The sequence below is a fragment of the Lepeophtheirus salmonis genome, chromosome 4, assembly GCF_016086655.4.
Source record: "Lepeophtheirus salmonis chromosome 4, UVic_Lsal_1.4, whole genome shotgun sequence".
NCBI lineage: Eukaryota > Metazoa > Arthropoda > Copepoda > Siphonostomatoida > Caligidae > Lepeophtheirus > Lepeophtheirus salmonis.
In genome coordinates this window covers 38674800-38696972 of record NC_052134.2, presented here as the reverse complement: position 1 = coordinate 38696972, position 22173 = coordinate 38674800, and the positions used below count along the sequence as shown (strand labels likewise).

Genomic DNA, 22173 nt, shown 5'->3' with positions numbered 1-22173 from the left:
AAATGACCTTTTTTATTTTTGATGACTTTTTTTTATAAAATTGAATATTTTTTTCATCTTAAATTTATATTATTCAACAAATATAAAATATGCAGGGCCTTTATTTTTTATAATCAAGTTTTCTTTGTCCTTTGCTCTTAAGATTTAAAATTCGGAAATACCCCTCAAAATCCTAATCTAAGAAATAACTTAAATTTGAAAATGTAGTATGAATTATAATTCACTTTTGCATCTAATCAGATTATAGAAGCTTTAATTATAAAAATAGAACAATTTTTAATAAACATACAGTCAAATCCAGATATTAGAAATCCAGAGATATAGTCAACGTTCTCTCAGATACCAATTGTTTAGTACATAGAAGAAACATGAATGATCTTCCTTGTTTTGGTATCAACTTCATAGGAATTCATGAGAATGAAAAATTAATTTTTTTACAGGTACAAATCGTATCTGGCTTCAACTTTTTTTTACTGCATATTTCTTTTTAAATTTTTCACATGGGGTTTCAGTCAATACGAATACATAAGTATCATGAGTGCCCCCCAAAAAACACTTTTGCTTAATGATAAGCTAAAAAGCCTTGATGATCTGTCAAAAACGGAATTAAATCAAATGCAAGTTGCCCCGAAATAAGAAGTTTCAAAATTATTATTTTACATAACTATCCAAAGATTCTAGTATATTTATATACTTTGTATATGAGAAAAATTCGGATATAGTAAACTTTTCCTCTGAAAAATAGTAGCTTATTTCATCCAAATTTGACTGCAGGTATACATATTGTAAATGGTAAATAGTTTTTAAAGGTTTTTTGTGGGGTTTCCCCCCTCCCCTCCCATTTTTTTCTATTTTATAATTAAAATATGTTGCATAAACTATGTTACATTAGACTTATTCAAAAAAAAAAACTTTTTTGAATTTTTCTATATATTTCCGCATTTTTCCCCCATTTAAGATGTGAAAAGCTCGAAAATTATTTTTTAGGGATCTAAGTATGTCCTATATAAGTTTTTTCAAAATGCCTGTTTTGATGATTTTGCGTGGTATACATAAAACACAAAATTGAATGGCATTCAACTAAAATATAACCATTTTTGAATATTACTTTTTATTTATCTTATACTCTAATTATCAATATTATCCAGTGAAATGAAGGTAAAGTGAAACTTCTAGGTACACGGACTGTTGTACTAAAATTGTATACTCCTATTTATTAATGTTCTTATCTCTTATATCTACCCAATTTTTGCGGAAAAGATATTAACATTTTGAAAGATTATACCATTTCTTATTTAAGAATAATATTCATTTGAAAATCAGAAGGACATACGTTTTATTTTATTTTATATATTTTCTATACTTCTATAACTAAAAGCATAAAAATCACAACAAAGTTATTATTACCCATTTATTTATTGAAGACATTTTTTCCAAACAATCAAATCATTGCCTATTATATTCTACGGCTTGAAGGGTTCTCTCTGCTCGGGATTTTTATATATTATGTTCGTATAGTCAGTCATCATTTTTATTCCTCTCTCTGGAATACCCAAATATTATGTATATAATTTTTTGCTTTCATGTAGTCTTCATTTCCTGACCATGGTACAATAGGCTCTTGAAGCTAATCTGACCCTATATTCAGTTTGGCTAAAAAGAGATCAATTCCGGATCAATAAGATTATCTAATTCAGTTTTTTTAAGTTATAATCTAAAATATAGGTTTGCCTCTTCTAAAGCTGTCAGGTGTTTTAGTCGAATGTAATTTCAGGGCTATATTCCTCTTTAAATCATCATCTAAAACATTGCTGAATGGAGCGAACGGAATCAACTCCTCTGTCAAATACCACATGTGATTATGAAGCTTCTTCAAGACGACCACAGCTAAATCATTGTCAATTCTTCTAAACAATAACATGTCTGGGAAAATTTAAATTCATTTATAGGAACATCAGCTGCAAGTGCTGAAGTAATCCCCATTGGCGTATAAAACAAAGTTAGGAATTTTTTTCATCCTATCCAGCTTTTTCATTGTACTTTTATCATATTATTTCCTTTCCTTAATGAATAAAAATATCTTTTGGGAGTATATATTTATCGCCATCCATCGTACTTAATGAATTGCTCCGGGTTTCTTCCAGTGAGAACCTAGAGGACAAATGAAATTATAGTAAGTGCAGCCATTTTATGATAATCAGCTCTTGGAGACATGTCAGATTTCAAAATGTTATCCATGTTCTTTAAAAAATTTGCCTATTTTCCTTTCAGACATATTTTTTTAATAATGATGCTTTTTGTGTGTTCTTTATTCAAGTTAACCCCATTTGTCCTTATAGTATTTAAACCAAGGATTTTATAAAGACTGAACTTTCCTAAGCAACTTTTACGATACTGAGCCTACAACTACCTTCAGTGCATGCTAGATAAAATAACTTGATGTCTAATTGGTTTATATGAATTCCACTATTACTTGTCAAAAACCAGCGCAGTAATCATATACGTGAATTTTTATGTCTCTAATAGATTTATTGGTGTATTGGCTTGGCATTCTCCGATTTGAGCTGCAAATCACTAGCACTCCCAACAGATGTCCTTCAGGATATCCGGGTTGGATCCATGAAAATTTCTCAGCATTTTGATATCCCTGTGTAGTGCAGCATAGAAGGAGGATATCCAAAAAATAATGACCTATATGGTAAATTAATTTTATGTCTTGAGATCATCCTATTTCCACGAGTAGTTGATGTAGATACAATGAAAATATCAAAGTCAGCCCTACCAGATTTTTAACGTGGCAAAAACAACGACTCTTAATGTGTTATCAGATAGTTCTAAATGTTCAGCAATATTGCATATTATTCCACATTCCATAATTTTTTGTGGGGTAAGTCATCCGGAGTATAAATCATTTTTTCCAAATCATTGAAATAATAAAAACAAACAAGTTGCTAAACTAGTTTATTATTAACTTAATTCAATAACTATTTGTCCTAACTTTACGTTTTTAGTAATAGAAGTTTAAGAATATATGTAAAATAATATAAAATGTAGGTCATTCTGATTTTTAAATTGTTATAAAAAATTATTCTTAAATAAGAAATAAACGCAAGTGTATTATTTTTCGAAAATATTTATTTCTTTTTCGCAAAAAATGGCAAAATATAAGTAAAAATAACATTAATAGATGGTAGTGTACAATTTTAGTACTGCGGACGGCGTACCTAGATGTTTCACTTAAAATCCATTGTAATGGGCAATTTTGATACTTATATAATAAAATATACAAAAAGTATTATTCAAAAATGGTTATATTTTAGTTTAATGCCTTTTTGGGATTCAATGGTGTGTTTACCTACCCTTTTTGTCCAAAAACTACGCAAAATTATAAAAAAAGGCATTTTGGTAAACTTTAAGGGCAATGAGGCACGATATTTGATCACTAGGGGGGAAGTGGCCGAAACCCTCCCTCCCACAAAAAATTGAGAAAAAAAAAAATTCTCCCCCGCCCCCAAATCAATTTAAGGATTTTTTTGTAAAAAATGAAATATGATTTTTTTTAAAAAATCCTGTGGACCCCCGTATACATATATATTAAACTAGCAAAGGGTTACCCGGCGTTGTTCCGCAAAGGAGTGAGTAGGAAAACACATTGACAATTGTCAAAACAATTGAAAAAAAAGGATAAATTATACAGAAAATACTTTTATGTACTAATAATTATAATATGAATGTTTCGTTGCTGTCGAGAAAGATACTGATAATTATAATTCTCATACTCATATTCTCTATGTTTATAACAATAGAGCGGGAAATTGACTAAACATTAGACTACATATATTAATCACACTATGTCAATCCAGTTAAGTATGGTCAACCCACAAAGTCTCATCATGGCACAAGTTTATCTTTTATTATTGGTAAAAAATTGACAGATTAAAATTCTCAAAGAAAATAGAGGAGGGGGTTAGAGACTCAGAATAAGGTTAACATTTCGAAATGCATATACTGGTATAATACATATATATCAAATATCCATTTGTCGATGTTCGTTAATCTTATCTCCGTTTATATTGTATTACAATATATTAAAGGCTTGTACTTAGGTAAGTATTATAGGGAGAGTGTACAAACAGTTTTGTTCGATGAAATGAATTACCAACATATTATTTATTATAGAAAATGGAGCGGAAACAGTAAAGAGAGGAGATAATTTCTTGTTTATAATATATTTAGATTTACATAATTAACCTTGACTCATTTTTGATGTCCTTTTAATTTAGTAGAAGCCAAAATAAAATTAAAATAATTATGCATAGAGTTGTAAAAAATATAAGCTGCCGGTATGAAAAAAAACCCCCGAAAATTAATGTGGTAACCCTGGCTTGAAGAGCACATTAGGAAAATAAACACAAATCTCATTCCATATCTCGCAAGGAATTACTCCGATATTGATCCTCTATTCAACTCTAAGCCATGGAATTATAGATACCAGGGGCGTCCGCAGGGGTTGGGCTGGAGTTCAAAATTAATTTAGATTTTTTGAGAATAGCTTTTTTCCAAAAACCAAGCCCTCCCCTCCCCAATATATACATATATATATATTTATATAATCCTGCGGACGTCCCTGGATACTTTTTATAAACTTACAATTCTTAGTGCATAATTTGTATTTAGATACATTGCTTATTGGTGAATGGTGATTCCTTGGAAATAAACATATTAAACGATATTTGGGGTAAGTAATGAGTTTTTTGTTTAAAATTTTAAAAATTCCGAAACGTTGGCCCTGTCAAAAAAGCCAACTAGAAGTGAAGGAGCTAAAAAAAACAGCCAAAGAAAATCCCCTCAACTCCAAGAGGGCCGATATAAGAGGTCTCGGGGATTCACATCAGACTGTCAAGAGAACTATCAAAAAGGGGCTTGAAAGAGCCTTGTGAGGGTGGAGAGGCCACTTTTGACACCAGCAATGAAAGAATCCCCTCTCCTCCGTTGCAAAACTTTTTTGAATAAGTCTTTTGAACTCTTTTTTTCCCCCACACTTTTGGACCCCCTATAGCCCTGATGCCAACCCTCTGGACTACACCCTTAGGATGCATGTCGAGGGAAGGCCTGCAGTGTCCGTCATGCAAGCACCTAGGCCATCAAAGCCATTGCCAGCCAGTACTGGGATACCATGACTGCGTACTACACCTGCAGTGGGTGCCAGGCCTTCCAACGTCGCCTTGAACCCATAATTGCAGCTATATTAATGATTAAGAGAGCTCAAACACACATATACATTCTCATAGTATTAATTTTGTTGAAATTCTATTTTTAATTAATAAATTATTTCTTGTTGAAGTTTAAAATTCAAAGTGTTCAGATTTTAATGGACGACTTTGTTGTTTATACTTACGTAGTAACTTCAAAAATTAAGGAATATTGATAGCAGCTTAAGAAAATGAAAATAAAAACACATATCAAGTTTATTCAACAAAAAGTATCGTGCTTGTTTATGGACATATTTTTACAAATCTAACTGTGTATTATACTTTTATATTTATTGAAAATAAACATTTTGAAAAAATTGTACTTTGTAATTTAGTTATTTCAAATTAATAATGATTAATTAGATGGCCAATATATATATATACGACAAAGGATCAACAAGAAATTGTATTCCTGTCATTTCTGAAACGGAGCTTTAGTATAAAAAACTTATTACTTCGTTTATTTATGAAAAAGAATAACTTTTGAAATAGCCATGTGAGGTGAGTGAATCGACAATTAACGAAAAATAAACAGAAAAAATCCCCGAAATTATATGGTAGTAAGCAAAACACCGGATTTACATGTATATGTATTTATGTTCTTTTGGAAATGGAGCATAAGTATTAGAATAACCTTTTACTAGCCATGACGTATCATGTGAGAGGAGGGAATCGACATCTGACAATAAAATACATAGTCCATAGGGTATTTTTGTGTTAGCGAGGTGAGTCCGTGTTTTCTCTCTTATGTATGCATTATTGTATATTTTTGGAGTAATTTGGCTAACAAAATAAATATATATAAATTTAAATATTATATAATTACAATATTTACCCTGCACTAATGATATTTTAAATGTATAAGGATCTCCAAAATCATATAAAAGGTAGCCGATATTAACAAGGTTTTTAAATCATGTGTACCATATGTCTCGCCTTCTCTTTGCAATCTTTTTTTTTATTTATAATCTACTCAACTCTAACGTTTGGCCACTCTATGCATGAATTTTCTAGTTGAGAAATCCATTGGATAAAACTTTTTTCTACTTAATACCCACTAATTAAGATGTTTAGTTAGAAATTCTTTACCAATAATAATTACAAAGGAATGCAAATTCATGTCCTGTCTGTCGTTACACAAGTGTAAACAGACCATTGAACCAGAGTATGCCGCATCAGTGTCTGTATCTGTAATAGAACAAATGATAAATTTAAAATTAATAGCTATTTTTTTTGTGCTGATCTTATATGTAGTCCCTTTGTATCTTTATCTAAAACCTTACGAATATAGTATTAATATCAAATGGGACTGAAGATAAAAAAATTTGCCCTTCTGTTTGATTGAATAAAAAGTTATCTCCTTGTGCTAGTGGGTGTGTGTTTGTTTCCCTTTCGTCTATCTCTCTCATTCTCTAGCTGCTATTTTGGGAATTGGAGATGAAGTGTCAAACGTTCAGATAACCTTATTTCTTCTCTACCTCACACTCCTTCCTCTAGGATATGCTAAATGTGAAAAGTTAGTTACCTTCAAAGGATCAGTGTTGCTGCTAATCTCAAAGACGACTCCTAATTTTCTCCAATAGGAAATAGTTATATTCATCATTATTTATTAAATAAAGTTTTTAAAAATGGCTTGGACAGTCTATCAATCTTCTTTGGCCCTATTGATGGTCGTTACAGGATCCATCAATACTCTTTCTGTCAAGTAAGTAAAATGATATTTTTAATTTTAATGATGGATTACGTGAACATCTGACCTTAAATTATAGATGGGCTAATCAAATTAAGTCGGTGAATTCCGTTGGAGTTCGAACAGAGTTTAATCATCCATTCTTACAAGCGGTGACAATGTTCCTTGGAGAAATGCTCTGTATGGTAGCTTACTTCGGAACTGTGGTTTACAATAGGGTAAGGAGACGATTTTACAATCATTAATCTTAATGGGTATATAAAGTTCGTATTTTTTCTCGAAGATATCAAAATTGAATAAGGAACAAAATTGAATCTCTCTTCACTATTATGATATACAATATTATGTCAGTCTTTAAACCATTTGCAAAAATACGAATGAATTCCTCTTTCATTTTATAATAATTTGTCAAATTATATAGATATACTTAATACAGTGGTTTTTTTCTGTTATTTATTGACTTATAATTTATATTTTGCCCAAGATGAAATCTTCTGATACAAGAATCAGAATATTCTTCTTTCTATACACGTCCTCTGAATAGAAAATAACACTGAATGAATACCTACTCATACATATTTCTATTGTTCTGATCTAGAAATACAATTGATAATATTATATTATAGTTTAAGACCCACATGTCTGTCTATATTATTAATATAGACCAGTGGGTCATAAACTTTAGAATGGGGCTAATTGCATTGTTGAAGGGGTATTTGTGTAATTTGTAACAAAAAAGAAGAATTTATATCCAATGTGACATATTGTGATAAAATTAGATATAGTATATATATATATATATTAGTAATTTCTATCCATTTATTATGAGTTTAAAATTGAAAGGCTTATTGCAAATCTTTTCACAAGTATGAATCATTTGCATTTTATCTCCATTATTAATAAAAAATATTCATTTTACAAAAGAGAGAGTATTTTTTCACCATTTTTTTAGTGACACAATATATATGTACATTGAAATTACTAATTTTTGAACTTTGCATTGTCTTAAGTAAATTTCAATGATTTTTTTTTTTAAACAACGTAACTATTCTGATGAATAAACATATAATTGATGGATGTATTTATGTTCTTAATAGGATATAGAGGTAGTTTAAATTACCTTCTCTTATAATTAATATGTGTACTAACAAAATACCACATACTGATTTAGTAGTTACATATTTATATATATTATATTCTACTCCATCTAAATCTTTAACAAAGCAAAACTTCAGAATATCTGAGCCACGTCAGAATAGTTATTTTTATAAATCTTTGAGCCTTTGCGCTCAAGTCCAAGTTAAAACTTCAGTCAGTGATTCCCAAACATTTCATTACTGCAGAGATCCTAGACGTAATTTTTTTCGAGGTTAGGAATAGTAACTAATGTTGTCCGAATATTTGGGCTTCGAAGTTTTAAAAAATACATTTCTAGATTATCTGGATAACCTCGTGGAGTCCCAGTTGGGAATCACGGATATCATTGATGTTGAATCAAGAGCAAATAAAATGATACCCCTATTTTTGAAAAATAATGTTAATAAGTTACTTATTATATATTGGTATAATTATTCAAACATAGCTAGTAATCAATAAATACAATTAATTTATGTTTAAATTCATTTTCCTGTTAATAATTTAATTGAAACAATTTTTATCATCTCTAAATATATATTTATTATCTTTTGAACTTTGACATTTGATATGATCAGTCGTGTGAGGAGTTAAAATATGTAGTTAAAACATCACACTTTCACATCTTAGTCTACCTCATGGAATGGAAATTATATTTAACAAAAAAATTTTTGATACAATATTTTATAGGCAAATTTAGCCATATGAAACGTCTTTGTAACTATAAGGGGTATTTTTACTTCAAAAAACTTAAAATCAGATAAAAAATAAAAGATTCTTTAGAAGCAAATATTCATTTGAAAGTGAAAAATTCATTAGATACCCACGCTTTCAAAAGAATCTGCTTTGCCCATTATAATATACAATGAAAAACTAAAGCTTAATTCTTCGTTAAACAAAACCCTAAAAAAGAGCATTGTTTTTCTTTAATTATTGGGTTTTTTTCTCCGTGTTAGATCGTCCCACATAAAATACTATTATAATTAACACATTTCTGAAATTAAAATTTAATTTTACAGGGAATTGGTTTATTTGTGTGGATTTTGTAAAATAAAAAATAACCCAAAAATTGGTTCTAACCCTTATATATTCTAAAAATAATGTTCGAAAGCCTAATTTGAGACAAAAATGCTCATTACGGATTCGTAGTGAACACATAAATTACTAATGGATATAGATAGAGCCTTTTATTATTTTCAAAAAAGTGAAATTTGATGTGATCAAATATTTAATTAGGATACTACTGACACTCTATATGATGTGTAATTATTTGCTCATACAAATAGATTTTAAACTTAATGATTCTGTGTCAATATTAGGCCAATTTTTGAGATAAAACTATATAATATGTTACTATCGTAGATAAGTATACATTGCTTGAGGGCACTAGTGTCGCTTAAGATTACGTCAACTCTTGTGTGCTTCCGCAGTATAATATACTTATTAGTTTTCGATCGGTCTAAAAAAACTAAAAAGACTGCAATCTTCCTAATAAAATTTGTCCTTTCAGCTGTTCAACTTAACCTCTTTAAAGATAACTGAAATTTAAAGTAGGATGTGTGTGGCTAGAACTTATTATTATATGTTCTCGATATCATTTATTATTTTTTTAGCTATTATATTATTCAATCCTAGATATGAGTGGAGAATAGCTATAAAGAAAGCTAGGACTGAAGGAACGAAGTTTGGTCCATAGGACAGTTTAATGGTAAAAAAGATCGGGCCGATTAAAAAAGATTGCAATGAGAAAAAAAACTGATTAGAGAATCAGTCATAGGACCGATTCAACATTAATCTATACATATATATATAAAATAGAGTTTTTTTCTGTCTGTCTGTGTGTCTTTTATATGTGCTCACAACGTTGGACCTAGGACCCTGAAATTTTGCATGGGTGCCTCTTTTGAACCTAATCAGGATAAGATAGGGGGGTGAGTTATACTAGGGGGCTTATTCTATACCCAAAACTGGTGCTGAGACTTGGTCCGGGACCGATTTTTTTTCGGTTCGGTCTTAAGTGATTTTTTCTAGACCAATTTTTCGGTCAGTGGACCGATTTTTTTCAGTCTCACATTGTAGACCAATTTTGATTCGGTATCTCTTTATGGACCGATTTTTTGGGTCCCATATATTATGAAAGACCGTTTTTCTCTCTAGATCAACTGTCATTCATTTTTTTCAAAAAATTATCAAAAGTACATGATAAGTTCTAGAACAAATACTGTGTCATGTTATAAAGAATCTATTTGTAAAATCGGTCTAGACCGATTTTTTTTGGCACGAATTTTTCCTTCGGACCGATCTAGACCGAATTTTTATATGAGTATGGTCCAGAGTGAGTTTTTTTGTTGGACCGAACTAGTTCGGTCCAATATATACATATAGTGGTCTAATACAGGTCTAGGGTTTCCAGACAGAAACCCAACACTACCCAAAACACAAAAACCGTTTTTTGGAGGTCAAGGAGACTAGATGGGGATTTGAGTTATAAGTTAAAAAGTGACAGACGTCTCAAAAAAACAACTAAACGAATAACTATGTTTGCTAAATTTATTCAAAATCCAAAAAAAGTATGGGCAAAAAAGAAATCGATGAAAATTGCAATTTGGTTTTTTCAGGTGCAAAAAATGAACTTCCAATGAAGTAATGGCTTCGTAAATTAAATAAAGTTTTTATTTATTTGTCTGAAGATTCGTTTGCATTTAAATTTAAAAAATAAAATTCGATGTTTAATTGAAATACCTGTCATTTTCTGAATATTTTTTTTATTTTGCTTTTTCTTATCAAATCCCAATTTTCGATTTTTAAGAAGAAATGACACAAAAAGATGCATTTTGTGCATAAATGTTATACTCTTATCTTTCACTGCTGTTTTATCAATTTCCAGAAAATTTTATTACATAATTTTGGCAATATTTGCAAAAATCAACCAGTTATCGAGGGTTCGACGACATTATTATCAATAACTTTTTTTGTTTTTAAAGTAAGAAAAAAACATTGTTAGGTTGTATTTCTCTTTACAATAACAATAAATGTTATTTTCTACTTTCTTGCAAAATTAGTGCAAACAAATTTTTTGCAATTTTATTCGCGAATTTCTTTTTGGCAATTTTTCACAAAAATAAAAGATAGATTTCTCTTCTAGACCAAGGTTAATAGAAATACATCATGTAATAGGGGTTGCTAGACTTTACAATTTCATGTATCGTACCGACTGCTCGGCAAGACAAGCAGATTTTGCCAAAACACTCAACCACTCATGGTGCATGACGTCGCGATTGCTGGAACTTTCAATTTAATATATCGTACCGACTGCGAGGCAAGAAAAACATATTTTGACAAAATATGCAACCCCTCATTTACTATGACGTCAATATTAAAAGGGTGGTGGAAGTCAAACATCAGTCGTGCATGCCTTAGGGTATATCCTTGTATTTCTATTAACCTTGATCTAGACAATTTATTGATGCATATATGTTGGTATCTTATTTAAAGTTTATAACACAATTTTCTCTTTTTTAAATTCATAATAGTAGTACAAAGGTTACAATAGCCAATAGTAATAGTATAGGGTGGCTATAATGAAATTTTGTGGTTTACCTTGCTTAACCCAACTTATATAGTGTAATAAGTATATGCACTATAAAGTAAAGTCGATTTCCAGCTCCATCGTTATCATTATAGTAAGAGAATTAGAATTATCAGGATCTTTCTTGACAGCAAAGAAACATTCCTGTATCATTATTAGTAGTGATGTGCCACGTGAAAAACTCGTAAATTTTTACTCAAGTTTTATTAAATAAATAAATAAAGACACAAAAACTCGACTTGTATGCATAAAAAGCTGAGTGTTACTCGGAACTCGTCAAAACTCTGTTTTTCTTTTTCGAACCCATTATAACAAGTAAAACTTCCTTAACTGACTTCCTTTCTATGCTAAATTTAGAATTTATGTTTTTCTGGAGGCCTACGCAGTTTTCTTTAGACATTTGTATATCATATACAGATGGGAGCACTATATACCTATGACTTTTTGTATCCATTCACACAAATAAACTTTCCTTCATTAATATAGGAGAGGAAATAATGAAATATGATGTGGTTTTATCAAATTTCCTATAGAAGTCAAATTAGATTGAATGTTGTTGGTCGGATCGGATTAAAGAATTAAAGAAATGTGGTATCCACGGGTAGTATTGTTTCCGTCCTTATTTAGTATCAAGGACCGCAGTCCAGTCTGGTCCAATCCAATTCAGTCCCACTTGTTAGTCCTTAAAGAAGGTAACTCCAAGGTGACTATATATAGGTTGTGTCGATTAGAGATTTATTTGCTTTTGTTTATAATTGTACTGGCTATTTTGATGACGTCACAGATGAGTCAATTGAGGAGGAAATTCAAATTTATATAACTAATTGTGTTAATACGTCATATAATAGTATTTTATTTTCTTATCAGACAATTCTATTAAGTGTAAATTTTTAATCCTCGGACGATTACGCTACTAAAAGTAATTTAAGAAAAAAATAGATTAAAAGTTGTTTTGAATAAATAAAAAATAGTTCAGATTTTCAAATAAATATAATATAGCGAAGAAATCAATAATATATTCAGAATAAGTGAATATTAAGCACTAAATATGAAATGCTCATTTGAAAAACATAGACTAACAATAAGATCTTAATTTGTCATTTATCTTGAATATAATAAAAATAGAGTTCAATGTAATTATCTTACTAACAACTGAATATGATGCCTTGAATAAGCCTTTTTTGCCTTGTGATTTTGACTCTTCTCTCTAATAATACTAGGGAAATTAAGTTTTCTATAGCATCCCCACTTTTATATAGCATGGAATTGTTAGTAATACAAATCAATACTAGTTATTTAACTAATAAAAGGAATGATTTTGAAGTTTCTATTCGCCCGACAAGAATATCAATAATGAAATAGCATTTGCTAGTCCAAAATAAAACTGAATGAGTCAAATAATCGTAATATAATTTTGATACATTTTAAATATTGTCTTCAATCAAACAACTTATAATTAGCTCTTATGGCACACACATAGTAATTTATTTATTTTTGTAAAGATCTCAGATTTTCGAGAGAGTAATATTCTAATAAGCTAACAAGCAATTTAGCTGCTTAAAATAGAATTCCTGAGTTAATAAGTTTGGAAATTTCAGCGACGTTCAAATTTTCCAATAAAAGTTAAGAAATCACTACCATTTTTAACACATAATCACTTAATAGTTCCCAATAACCATTTATAAGCAATAGCAGAATAGAATAATCTTTGTAGACAAAACTATCAAGAAAAGAGAGGTACATTATTTTTAAAGTCTAAAAAAATCTTCCGCTTGTTTTTTGATCACAAAAAGGACTCACAAGTAATAAAAAATTACTAATCAGGAGTCAGGCTTAAAGTGTTTAGTTTATATAATTATCCATATATACCTTACATTTCTGCATTATGCAGGACAAACAACTGAAAGATTATTTATCAATGAAATAGTAAGAAAGAACTATTCATGTTCCTCACTGGATATTTCAGCCGATTATTCTGTCGTTTTATGAGGCTCCATAGTTTTATATCCAGAAGTATATGATGATCTCGAATAAGATCTGGAAGAATTTATGTATTCTTGAGCATAAAGGCACTGATTCACGAGCTCAGAAGTCACTATCATAGACCTTGATGTGAAGTGCATTTGCGCAATGCAGGATTCTTCCATTAAATAAGATGATATCCTCCGTGTAAGTCACAAAGACTAAGAGGCGAGATTCCTTTAACATGAACTTGAAGAGAGAATCAGAAGACGTATTGGATATTCAAATGGAAAAATATGAATTCCTAAGAACGGAAAGGATAGGTGGATGCGGATAAATATATCTGAATCATTCGTACGAAAGATCCATCCACATGACTATGAATTAAATGCATTTTTCACGCAGTTCACAGTCCTAAGGACTGATAGGATCGATCCTAAGACTGGACTGATCGAATAATATTTACCAACACAGCACTAAAAAAAGCCAACCTGCACATCGATACTATGTATGTAGGTATAGATAAAAAGAAATGAAAATGCAAGTAAAGTAATCAATGAATTATAATGATTACTTCGATATTCATATACTAAATATTTATGTCCAATGATGTTTGAAGAGAGTAGCGAACATGCAGTATAAACAATTTCTGAATATTTCGGTTCAATCTATCAACATAGTTGCTTTGAATTGAGTCATCCATATTTTTTATTATTATGTAACTGTTTTTAATATACTTTTCTGATTATGAAGCCAGTATAACTATTGACATGTACATTGTGACAACGATTGCACTATGTGCATACATATTCCCTTCACTTATAAATCCCAGTCCAATGGAAGAAGCAGCCATTTAAAATTTTCTGAATAACTTTAATCTGAAAAGAGTTTTTTTTTTTAAATGAGAAAATAATTCATTGAATTAATATGACATCATCAAATAAGATACTGCTATCTAAATCAAATAATAATTGTGTCAATATCATTTTTAGCACAAAGTTCGTTCATTGAATTTTTATAGATAAGGCTTAAACAAATAGGAAGTTAGGTTTTTTTTTAAACTTTGTATTTTGATTCAAAAATATGTTTGTCAAAACAAGACTCCTCAAAATGATGTTCCAGATGCAGTGCCGTAATCACCCAGGGTTAAGGGAGTCAGACCCGAATAAATTTTTATCTGCCTTATTAAAGATGAGTCATCCATAGTTACTCAAATCAGGTTCGCCTATAACAAATCCGTGAGTACGGCACTGAATTGTATGTTCAATAAAATTATTTTGTTTTAACAAGAGCAATATTAATAAAATATGTATATAATTTTCTCAATGCTTTACAGAACAAAGCCAGAGAAGAGGCGCCTTCATCTGATAAGTTAGAGTTCACTTGGAGACAAGCATGGATATTTTTTATTCCAGCCATGCTCGACATGTCAGCTACATCCATTATGTATGTAGGATTAACACTCACAAGTGCTTCCTCCTTTCAAATGTTAAGAGGAGCTGTTATTATTTTTACTGGGATTGCATCCATGATCTTTCTTAAGAAAAAACTAAGATGGTTTCAGTGGTTGGGAATGGTTGTTGTTTGTGTAGGCTTGGTGCTTGTAGCTGTGGCAGATCTTTTAAATCCTACAAATGTCAAGGTATGTCTTAGTTATTATTATTTTTTTTTTCACAAATAATATGTAGTGGATTGTATGCTGGTTAACTTTTCTTTTTAGAACTGCATTGATAAAGGTGACGAAGTCCATACAGTTACGGATGATGCTGCCTACCTTATACCTTATTGCGACGGGGACAGTAATGACGGAGGTGGATCATCAAATGAGATCCTTGGAGATGCACTCATTATTGCTGCACAAGTAAGTTGACTTAAATTATCACATGGAGGGACTTGTATTGTACAATGTACCTACCTATTATATTAATTAAACAGATCATTGTTGCGAGTCAAATGGTTTATGAAGAAAAGTATTTGGGTAAGTATAATGTACCAGCTCTGATGGCAGTAGGATGGGAAGGTTTTTTTGGATTTATTGTCCTTTCTATTCTCCTTATTCCCATGGCATTCATTGGAACGGATAGTCGCCTATGGGGTCATTCTCCTGTTCCCCCCTATGTGATTGAAAATTCATGGGATGGACTGGTTCAAATCTTCAACGAAAGTAGGAAAAAAAACTCAAATTACACTATTCCTAAATGATAACTTGTCTTTCTTAGATTTCCTTCTTCTCTCCATCTGTGGTACAATCATTTCTATTGCTTTCTTCAACTTTGCCGGAATATCTGTTACAAAAGAATTGAGTGCAACAACACGAATGGTTTTAGACTCTGTCAGAACTTTAGTAATTTGGTTAGTGAGTCTGGCTCTTCTATGGCAGTCCTTTCACATTCTACAGGTAAATAATAGAAAGTAACTATCAAAATCAAATTATTTGAAGAGCTTTGGCTATTTTATTTAGTCAAAGTGTCACTTTTCTTTGATGATATTAAAAGGTTCTTTACTGGTAAGGACTCTAAATATGTGAGGTGCCCATTTTTTCTCTGAAGTAGCACTGTGCAAAAAAATACTTAATACTAATTTCGTATAAATATAGATTAATGGGATAATCTTATTTTTAGTACATAGTTTCCTAATATACATACGCGACGTGAGTTAGCACAAAATAATATTCAACAAAAATTGTGAAAGGAAAAAATGTCCAATTAATTTTCTTGTCATATATGAATACATACTGTCTAGTATTTCATAGACATATTTCTGTCAATTATGGGATTTGTATTCAAAATTTAACATACTTTAGTTTAGAAGCTTTATTTGATCCTTGAAAATTAATCAGGCCCGATATGGTCCTACAAATATAAGCTATTCTTTTCTAATTCTGACATTGTGACGATGAACGGTGCTACTTTAAGTGGAAATTGCGGCCCCTCCAAAGGATTGATCAAAATAATTTGTTGATAGAAATGGATCATAATTTGTTGATAGAAATGGATCATAATTTGTTGATAGAAATGGATCATAATTTGTTGATAGAAATGGATCATAATTTGTCAAAAAATACAAATTTAATCCAGACTCAATTTTGATAAAGATTATTCTACCTTTCTTTTGTGTTGACGGAGCGCACATAAACTAATGAATTTGATATTCTAATGATTTAAAATATTTAATTATATCTACAGCTTTGCTTCCATATGCGGTATGGACCATAGGTTTACTTAAATCATTCAACCCACAGGTTGTACTATTATATAATAATGTTCATTTTACCATGACTAAACACTTTATAACAGTGTAATTATTATTCAAAATAAAGCATCGCATGGAACTCTATATGGAAGTATAGAATGTACTTTCTTTCCTTCTCATGTATGTATTCCATTCAAACGCTATTAATTATTAATTACAATATTGCTATGATGAAAGAAATTTCATTTAGTCATACTGAATTTCTTACATCATATTTTCTTGAAATGCTTTATATAGTCGATCATGTGACTGCTATAACCTTTGATTGTTTAACTCCTCATTAAAGGAAAAATAAAATGTTCCATTAAAAAAAAAAAAACTTTAGAGTACTATTTTTGTTGAATTATTATTGTGATTAGGTACTTTTAATAGAATCAAGGTTATTACTTAGTTATTTCCTTTTTTCTATGTGTGTATTGTATTTGTAAGGAAATATTCTTCTAATGTCTCAGCTCATACTTTCACCTTTTTCAGGTCTTCGGTTTTATTGTTCTACTCTCCGGAATGTCGCTATATAATGACATTATCATCATGCCTTTAATACGAAAGTTATGTTTGAAAAATGACAATGCAGAAGATGAAGTGTCCATTGTTGGAGTAGAAGAGGGTGATGATAATGAAAGGGATCAAAATAATGAGGGATTTAAGGAAGATGAAGAAGACCGACGAAGTAATGAAGTATTTAGAAAAAACGAAGGAAGTCAAAATAACGAAAATGACCCAAGTAATGGATTAAGTAACAAAAATGAAGAGGATCGACGAAGCAATGGATCAAGTAACAAAAATGAAGAGGACCGACGAAGTAATGGATCAAGTAACGAAAATGAAGAGGACCAACGAAGTAATGGATCAAGTAACGAAAATGAAGAGAACCGACAAAAATAATGGATCAGGAAAATAAACGAAGGGAATTCGAAAAATAAATGAAAAGCGAAAAGAATTATAATAATATTGAAAGTACTCATTCTTCAACTAAATAAATTGTAAAGTCAGAATAAATTTCCAAATGTATAGAATAAGTTTCTAGGTATATATATTTATTTTTGTTTCTCATTATTCAACTTTGACGAAGAAATATAAAATTATAGTCTAAATTAAAGCCTCACAATTATTATGGCTATGTTAGTTGCAATAGCCATGTTGTTAGTTGCTAGATCAAAATATAACACAGTATTGTCCTCTACTCAATAATTCATAATGATGATAATTAAAGATGTTGCAAACTATGTTTATGTATTGTTTATTCAGAGCTGTTTTACCTCTATGCATAAAAACTCTTTAATAAAGGAATAAAATAGCTAGACAAGATACTTAAGTAAAAACATATTTATTAAACGCTATTAATCTATGTAACATGGAATGTTTCTTTCAATTCCAAACCAATTTAGTCCTTGAATATGGAATATAAGGAAATGCTCCATATTTATCAATATTTCATTTATGAGTGGCTGTTTTAACTGTAATTGAAATTTTAAAAACAAATCAGATTTATTCTTGATTGTAGTAATCCATATAATTAGTACGAAGCTGAGAATTTAAAGAAACTAAGAAAAATAATCATATTGAATGTGTGAGATTTATTTTTACTGTTAAATAATCTTGGCTGACGACACTGACATCTGTCATAAAAATATATCAGTTCTCTCATTTAATTATATTGAAGTGGACCGTTAAGCCACAACGTACACATAAGTTAATATCAGAATCATTTTTAGAGGGTCCTATTGTGGGAATTAGTTGAAAATATTTATAACACCTGATAAGCTCTTGAGATAAACGACACACGTACGATAACGACAGTTCACTTCATCATTGATAATGGTGATTCATCATGTTGCTAACTATGTTTTTTGAATTTTTCATTCAGAACTGTTTTATCTCTATGCATGAAACCCCTTTAATAAAGAAATAAAATACTTAAGTACAATTAGATTATATTGCAAGATCTCCTCCACATAGATTAGTTGATAAGTGATAATTTAATAATGTAGGGAGATCTTATGTTATATCAATGAATACTAAAGCAACAAAAAGTTGTTAAGATATTATTGGTTATATGTATATTATGTAACATAGCATAACTAGTGACAGCCTGGCAACTGGGTCATCTGGAGGGTACGTCCCTTAACCCTCCTTTTGGGCAGAACATTTTCATAACATTATTTTTTTTAAATAGGACAGCAAATTTAATATTAAATCTGTAGTTTAGAAGCGATAATGTCATATAAACTAAAGGACTCAGGGAATCCCTTGAGTCCTTTATTCTAAACTAGCAAACTACTGTCAAGTCGAGTTTTTTCGAGTTATTTTTCAAAAATATATATATTTTCTTTCAAATGTAATTTTTTGGGAATTACTTTGGATTTTTGAATTTTTTTTCGAAAAAATTTAATTTTTGAAATTTAGAAAAAAAAATTAATTTTTGAAATTTTTTTCATAGAATCTAATTTTTCAAATTAACGATTCTTTTTAAAAATATTACAAAAACCAAGCCCCCTCAAATATAATCCTGCATCTGCCCCCTTGGTATTTTGTATAAATTATAATATATAAATAGTAAAATAGAATGTAATTATTTTTTTAAATCCCTATTTTGACTTTACTAATGACTCAGCAATTCATATACATTTTAATTCATAACAAAAACTTGATTGTCTAAAAATAATAATATTTATATCCTAATAACATTGTTGTTGATACATGTTATTTGTGAATTATGTCGTATGTCCATTATATCTTTTGTCCTAAAGAGAGAAATCTTTTTATATACAAACAAACCGACATATCCTACATATTTATTTTGTGCTTACATAGGTACAGGAAATATAGTATTTTATATTATATACAATGTACATATACACATGTCTTGAAAGAAAACGAAATTGTGCTTGTGTATGTATGTACATATATTCAACATTAATTAAAACAACGTAACAATGGAAAGTGAAATGTGAGATATGTATGTACATTCTAAATACGTTTTAACGAATAATTTTTTTTAAATAACAGAATATAATTATGATAATAGTAGTGAATCCTCACCTCGCTATGTACTAAATAGTATTAAATGGTATTTACCGCTATTTAGGATCATATACATAGTATTTAATGTTTGAAGAAGTGTCATCATTCAAGGGCGTCTGCATGGGGTGGGCTGGAGAGCGGTAGCCCCCACTCCAAATTTAATAATTTTTGCTTTTGTGAGCAGTTGTAACTTTTTGAAATAAATTTCAGAAAAATTTAATTTTTCAATTTTTTTTTGCCAAAAAATTCATATTCGAAATTTTTAATTTAAATTTTTTTTTTTAAAAATTCAATTTTTGAAATTGTTTAAAGGAAAATAATTTTTGGATTTAAAAAACAAATCCAAAAATCAAGCTCCCAAAAAAAAAAAAATGGAAGCTCTCTCATTAAGAAATAAATAAATACATGCGCCCTCTTCTTTAAGAAAATATAATATATATTTGGTTGCATTCAGTTGAATTTTCTCAGAATCCCATATACACAAGAGATAACGGATTTTAGTGGACGGATGTAAATGTAATTATAAAACACATAAGGTTATAAATAAGACACTTTTTTTCCGTTCAAAATGGACTTTTTTTAAATTATTTTATTTATACAATTTTTTTATTCGCTTTATGAAGCGGAGTCTCCATTATACTATTTTTTTAATGGTATTTTTTCCAATCAAGAAACATTGTAAAATTAAGACTTTTTTTTTTTAAATCTATTGTTTTGGAAATAATAAAAGTAATGTCAAACTTAGCACAATAACTCTCAAACAAAATAATAGATTGGGCTGAAATTTGTACAGCTTATTTTGTAGGTTGGTACTTACTGAAATGAAGCTAGGGATTTTTCAGCTCATGTGTTATTCACCATAGATATGTAAGTATAGATTGCTTCAGGGCGCTGGTGTCGCTTAAGATTACATGAATTTTACATTTGTTAAAAAAAAGTTTTTTTTAAATTGTGAAAAAGTACAACAGTAAACAAGGGGGTGGGCCCTTTGTAACCAAATCCTCCCATGATGTCGAATCCATTAATTAATTTGCCCTTCCCCTTTTCCCAATTACGAATACATTCCTGTGTCCAGCAGCATTATACTCAAGGTTGATAAAAATACAAAGTTATACCATAACGCTTGTACGACTGATGTTTGACTTCCACCAAGCTTTTTAATAGTGACGTCATAGAATATGATTGGTTGCGTGTTTTATCCAAATGGGTCTGTTTTGCCCACCAACAATACATCATATAGAAAATTCTAGCTAGCCTGATTACATGATGAATTAACCTTGTATTTCTATTAACCTTGAATATGCATACATATTCTTAGAAAATCGAGAAAAAGAAAGAGAAAATAAAATAAAATTATAGACGATTATAGCATAAATACCCCAACAACAGCTGAAACCCTCTCGAGGCTATAACTTCCTCTTGAATAAAAACCTCGTCGCTCTATGATATACATATACTAAGAAGATTTTTTTTTAAAGGCGATAAAAAAAATATCATTTTCCAAAAAAAGTCATTCGATAAAAATATAGGAGTAAATACGATTATTTATTTAAAAAAAGCTGTTTGAGAAAATAATATTTATAAAAATGTCATTAGGAAAAAACGAAAAAATATTTAATAAAAAAACCAATGGAAAATAAGATTTTAAATGACTGCATTTTATTTATAAGAAAATTGGAGAAATTATTTGTAAAAAAAAAACAGAATCTAAATTTCTTTCAAAAATTTAAAGATGGAAAGAAAGGAAAGGACCCAGCACATTGATCTTGCACCGTATTCTGCTCATACTAAAATTTACTCTGTTTCCAGATCAAAATTCAACAGGTCTATAGGACGAGATACTTAATTACTTACATATTTAGCTATTGATAGTGTATACAGGCATAAGCTATGGCTTATAATTAATTTACAAGTAATAAGAGTGCACAATTACAGGCTATGAAAGTACTGAGGGATTATAATTTAGTGTATATTTGGATTGGTGTAGGATTTGTATCCTGAGATTTCTCAAAGTTTTACTTCTACAAGAAATTCCAGAGTTAAAAAATATTTATTGGGAAATCTCGCATTTAATAATGTCCTAATAACAGCATCTTTTATGTTATGCATCAAAATGAAAAGTTGAATTCATATCTAGATACTATTAAAAATTTACTTGGGATAAAGTTTTTAACGATTTATGCTACATTATGATGACCATATTTTGATTCCTGAATAAAGAGTAAACTAGGTTCGGTACATTTTAGGGATCTTAATATTTTGAAAATTAA

The 22173-nt window shown here is 29.7% G+C and overlaps 1 protein-coding gene across 2 annotated transcripts; it reads left to right on the top strand.

Annotated features, from left to right (window-relative positions):
- The first annotated feature begins 5919 nt into the window (after positions 1-5919).
- Tango9 (transport and golgi organization 9) lies at positions 5920-17898 on the top strand. 2 transcript variants are annotated; one of them, XM_071887903.1, is made up of 8 exons: positions 5920-5977; positions 6669-6957; positions 7022-7160; positions 14964-15269; positions 15348-15488; positions 15563-15791; positions 15847-16025; positions 17354-17898. In XM_071887903.1, the coding sequence occupies exons 2-8, from the start codon at positions 6881-6883 to the stop codon at positions 17762-17764; spliced, it is 1482 nt and encodes a 493-aa protein (XP_071744004.1). In that variant the 5' UTR covers positions 5920-5977; positions 6669-6880; the 3' UTR covers positions 17765-17898. The 2 variants fall into 2 exon arrangements, with proteins under 2 accessions (XP_071744004.1, XP_040566019.1); XM_040710085.2 differs by lacking the exon at positions 5920-5977 and having other exon boundaries at positions 6309-6957.
- Positions 17899-22173: the final 4275 nt, after the last annotated feature.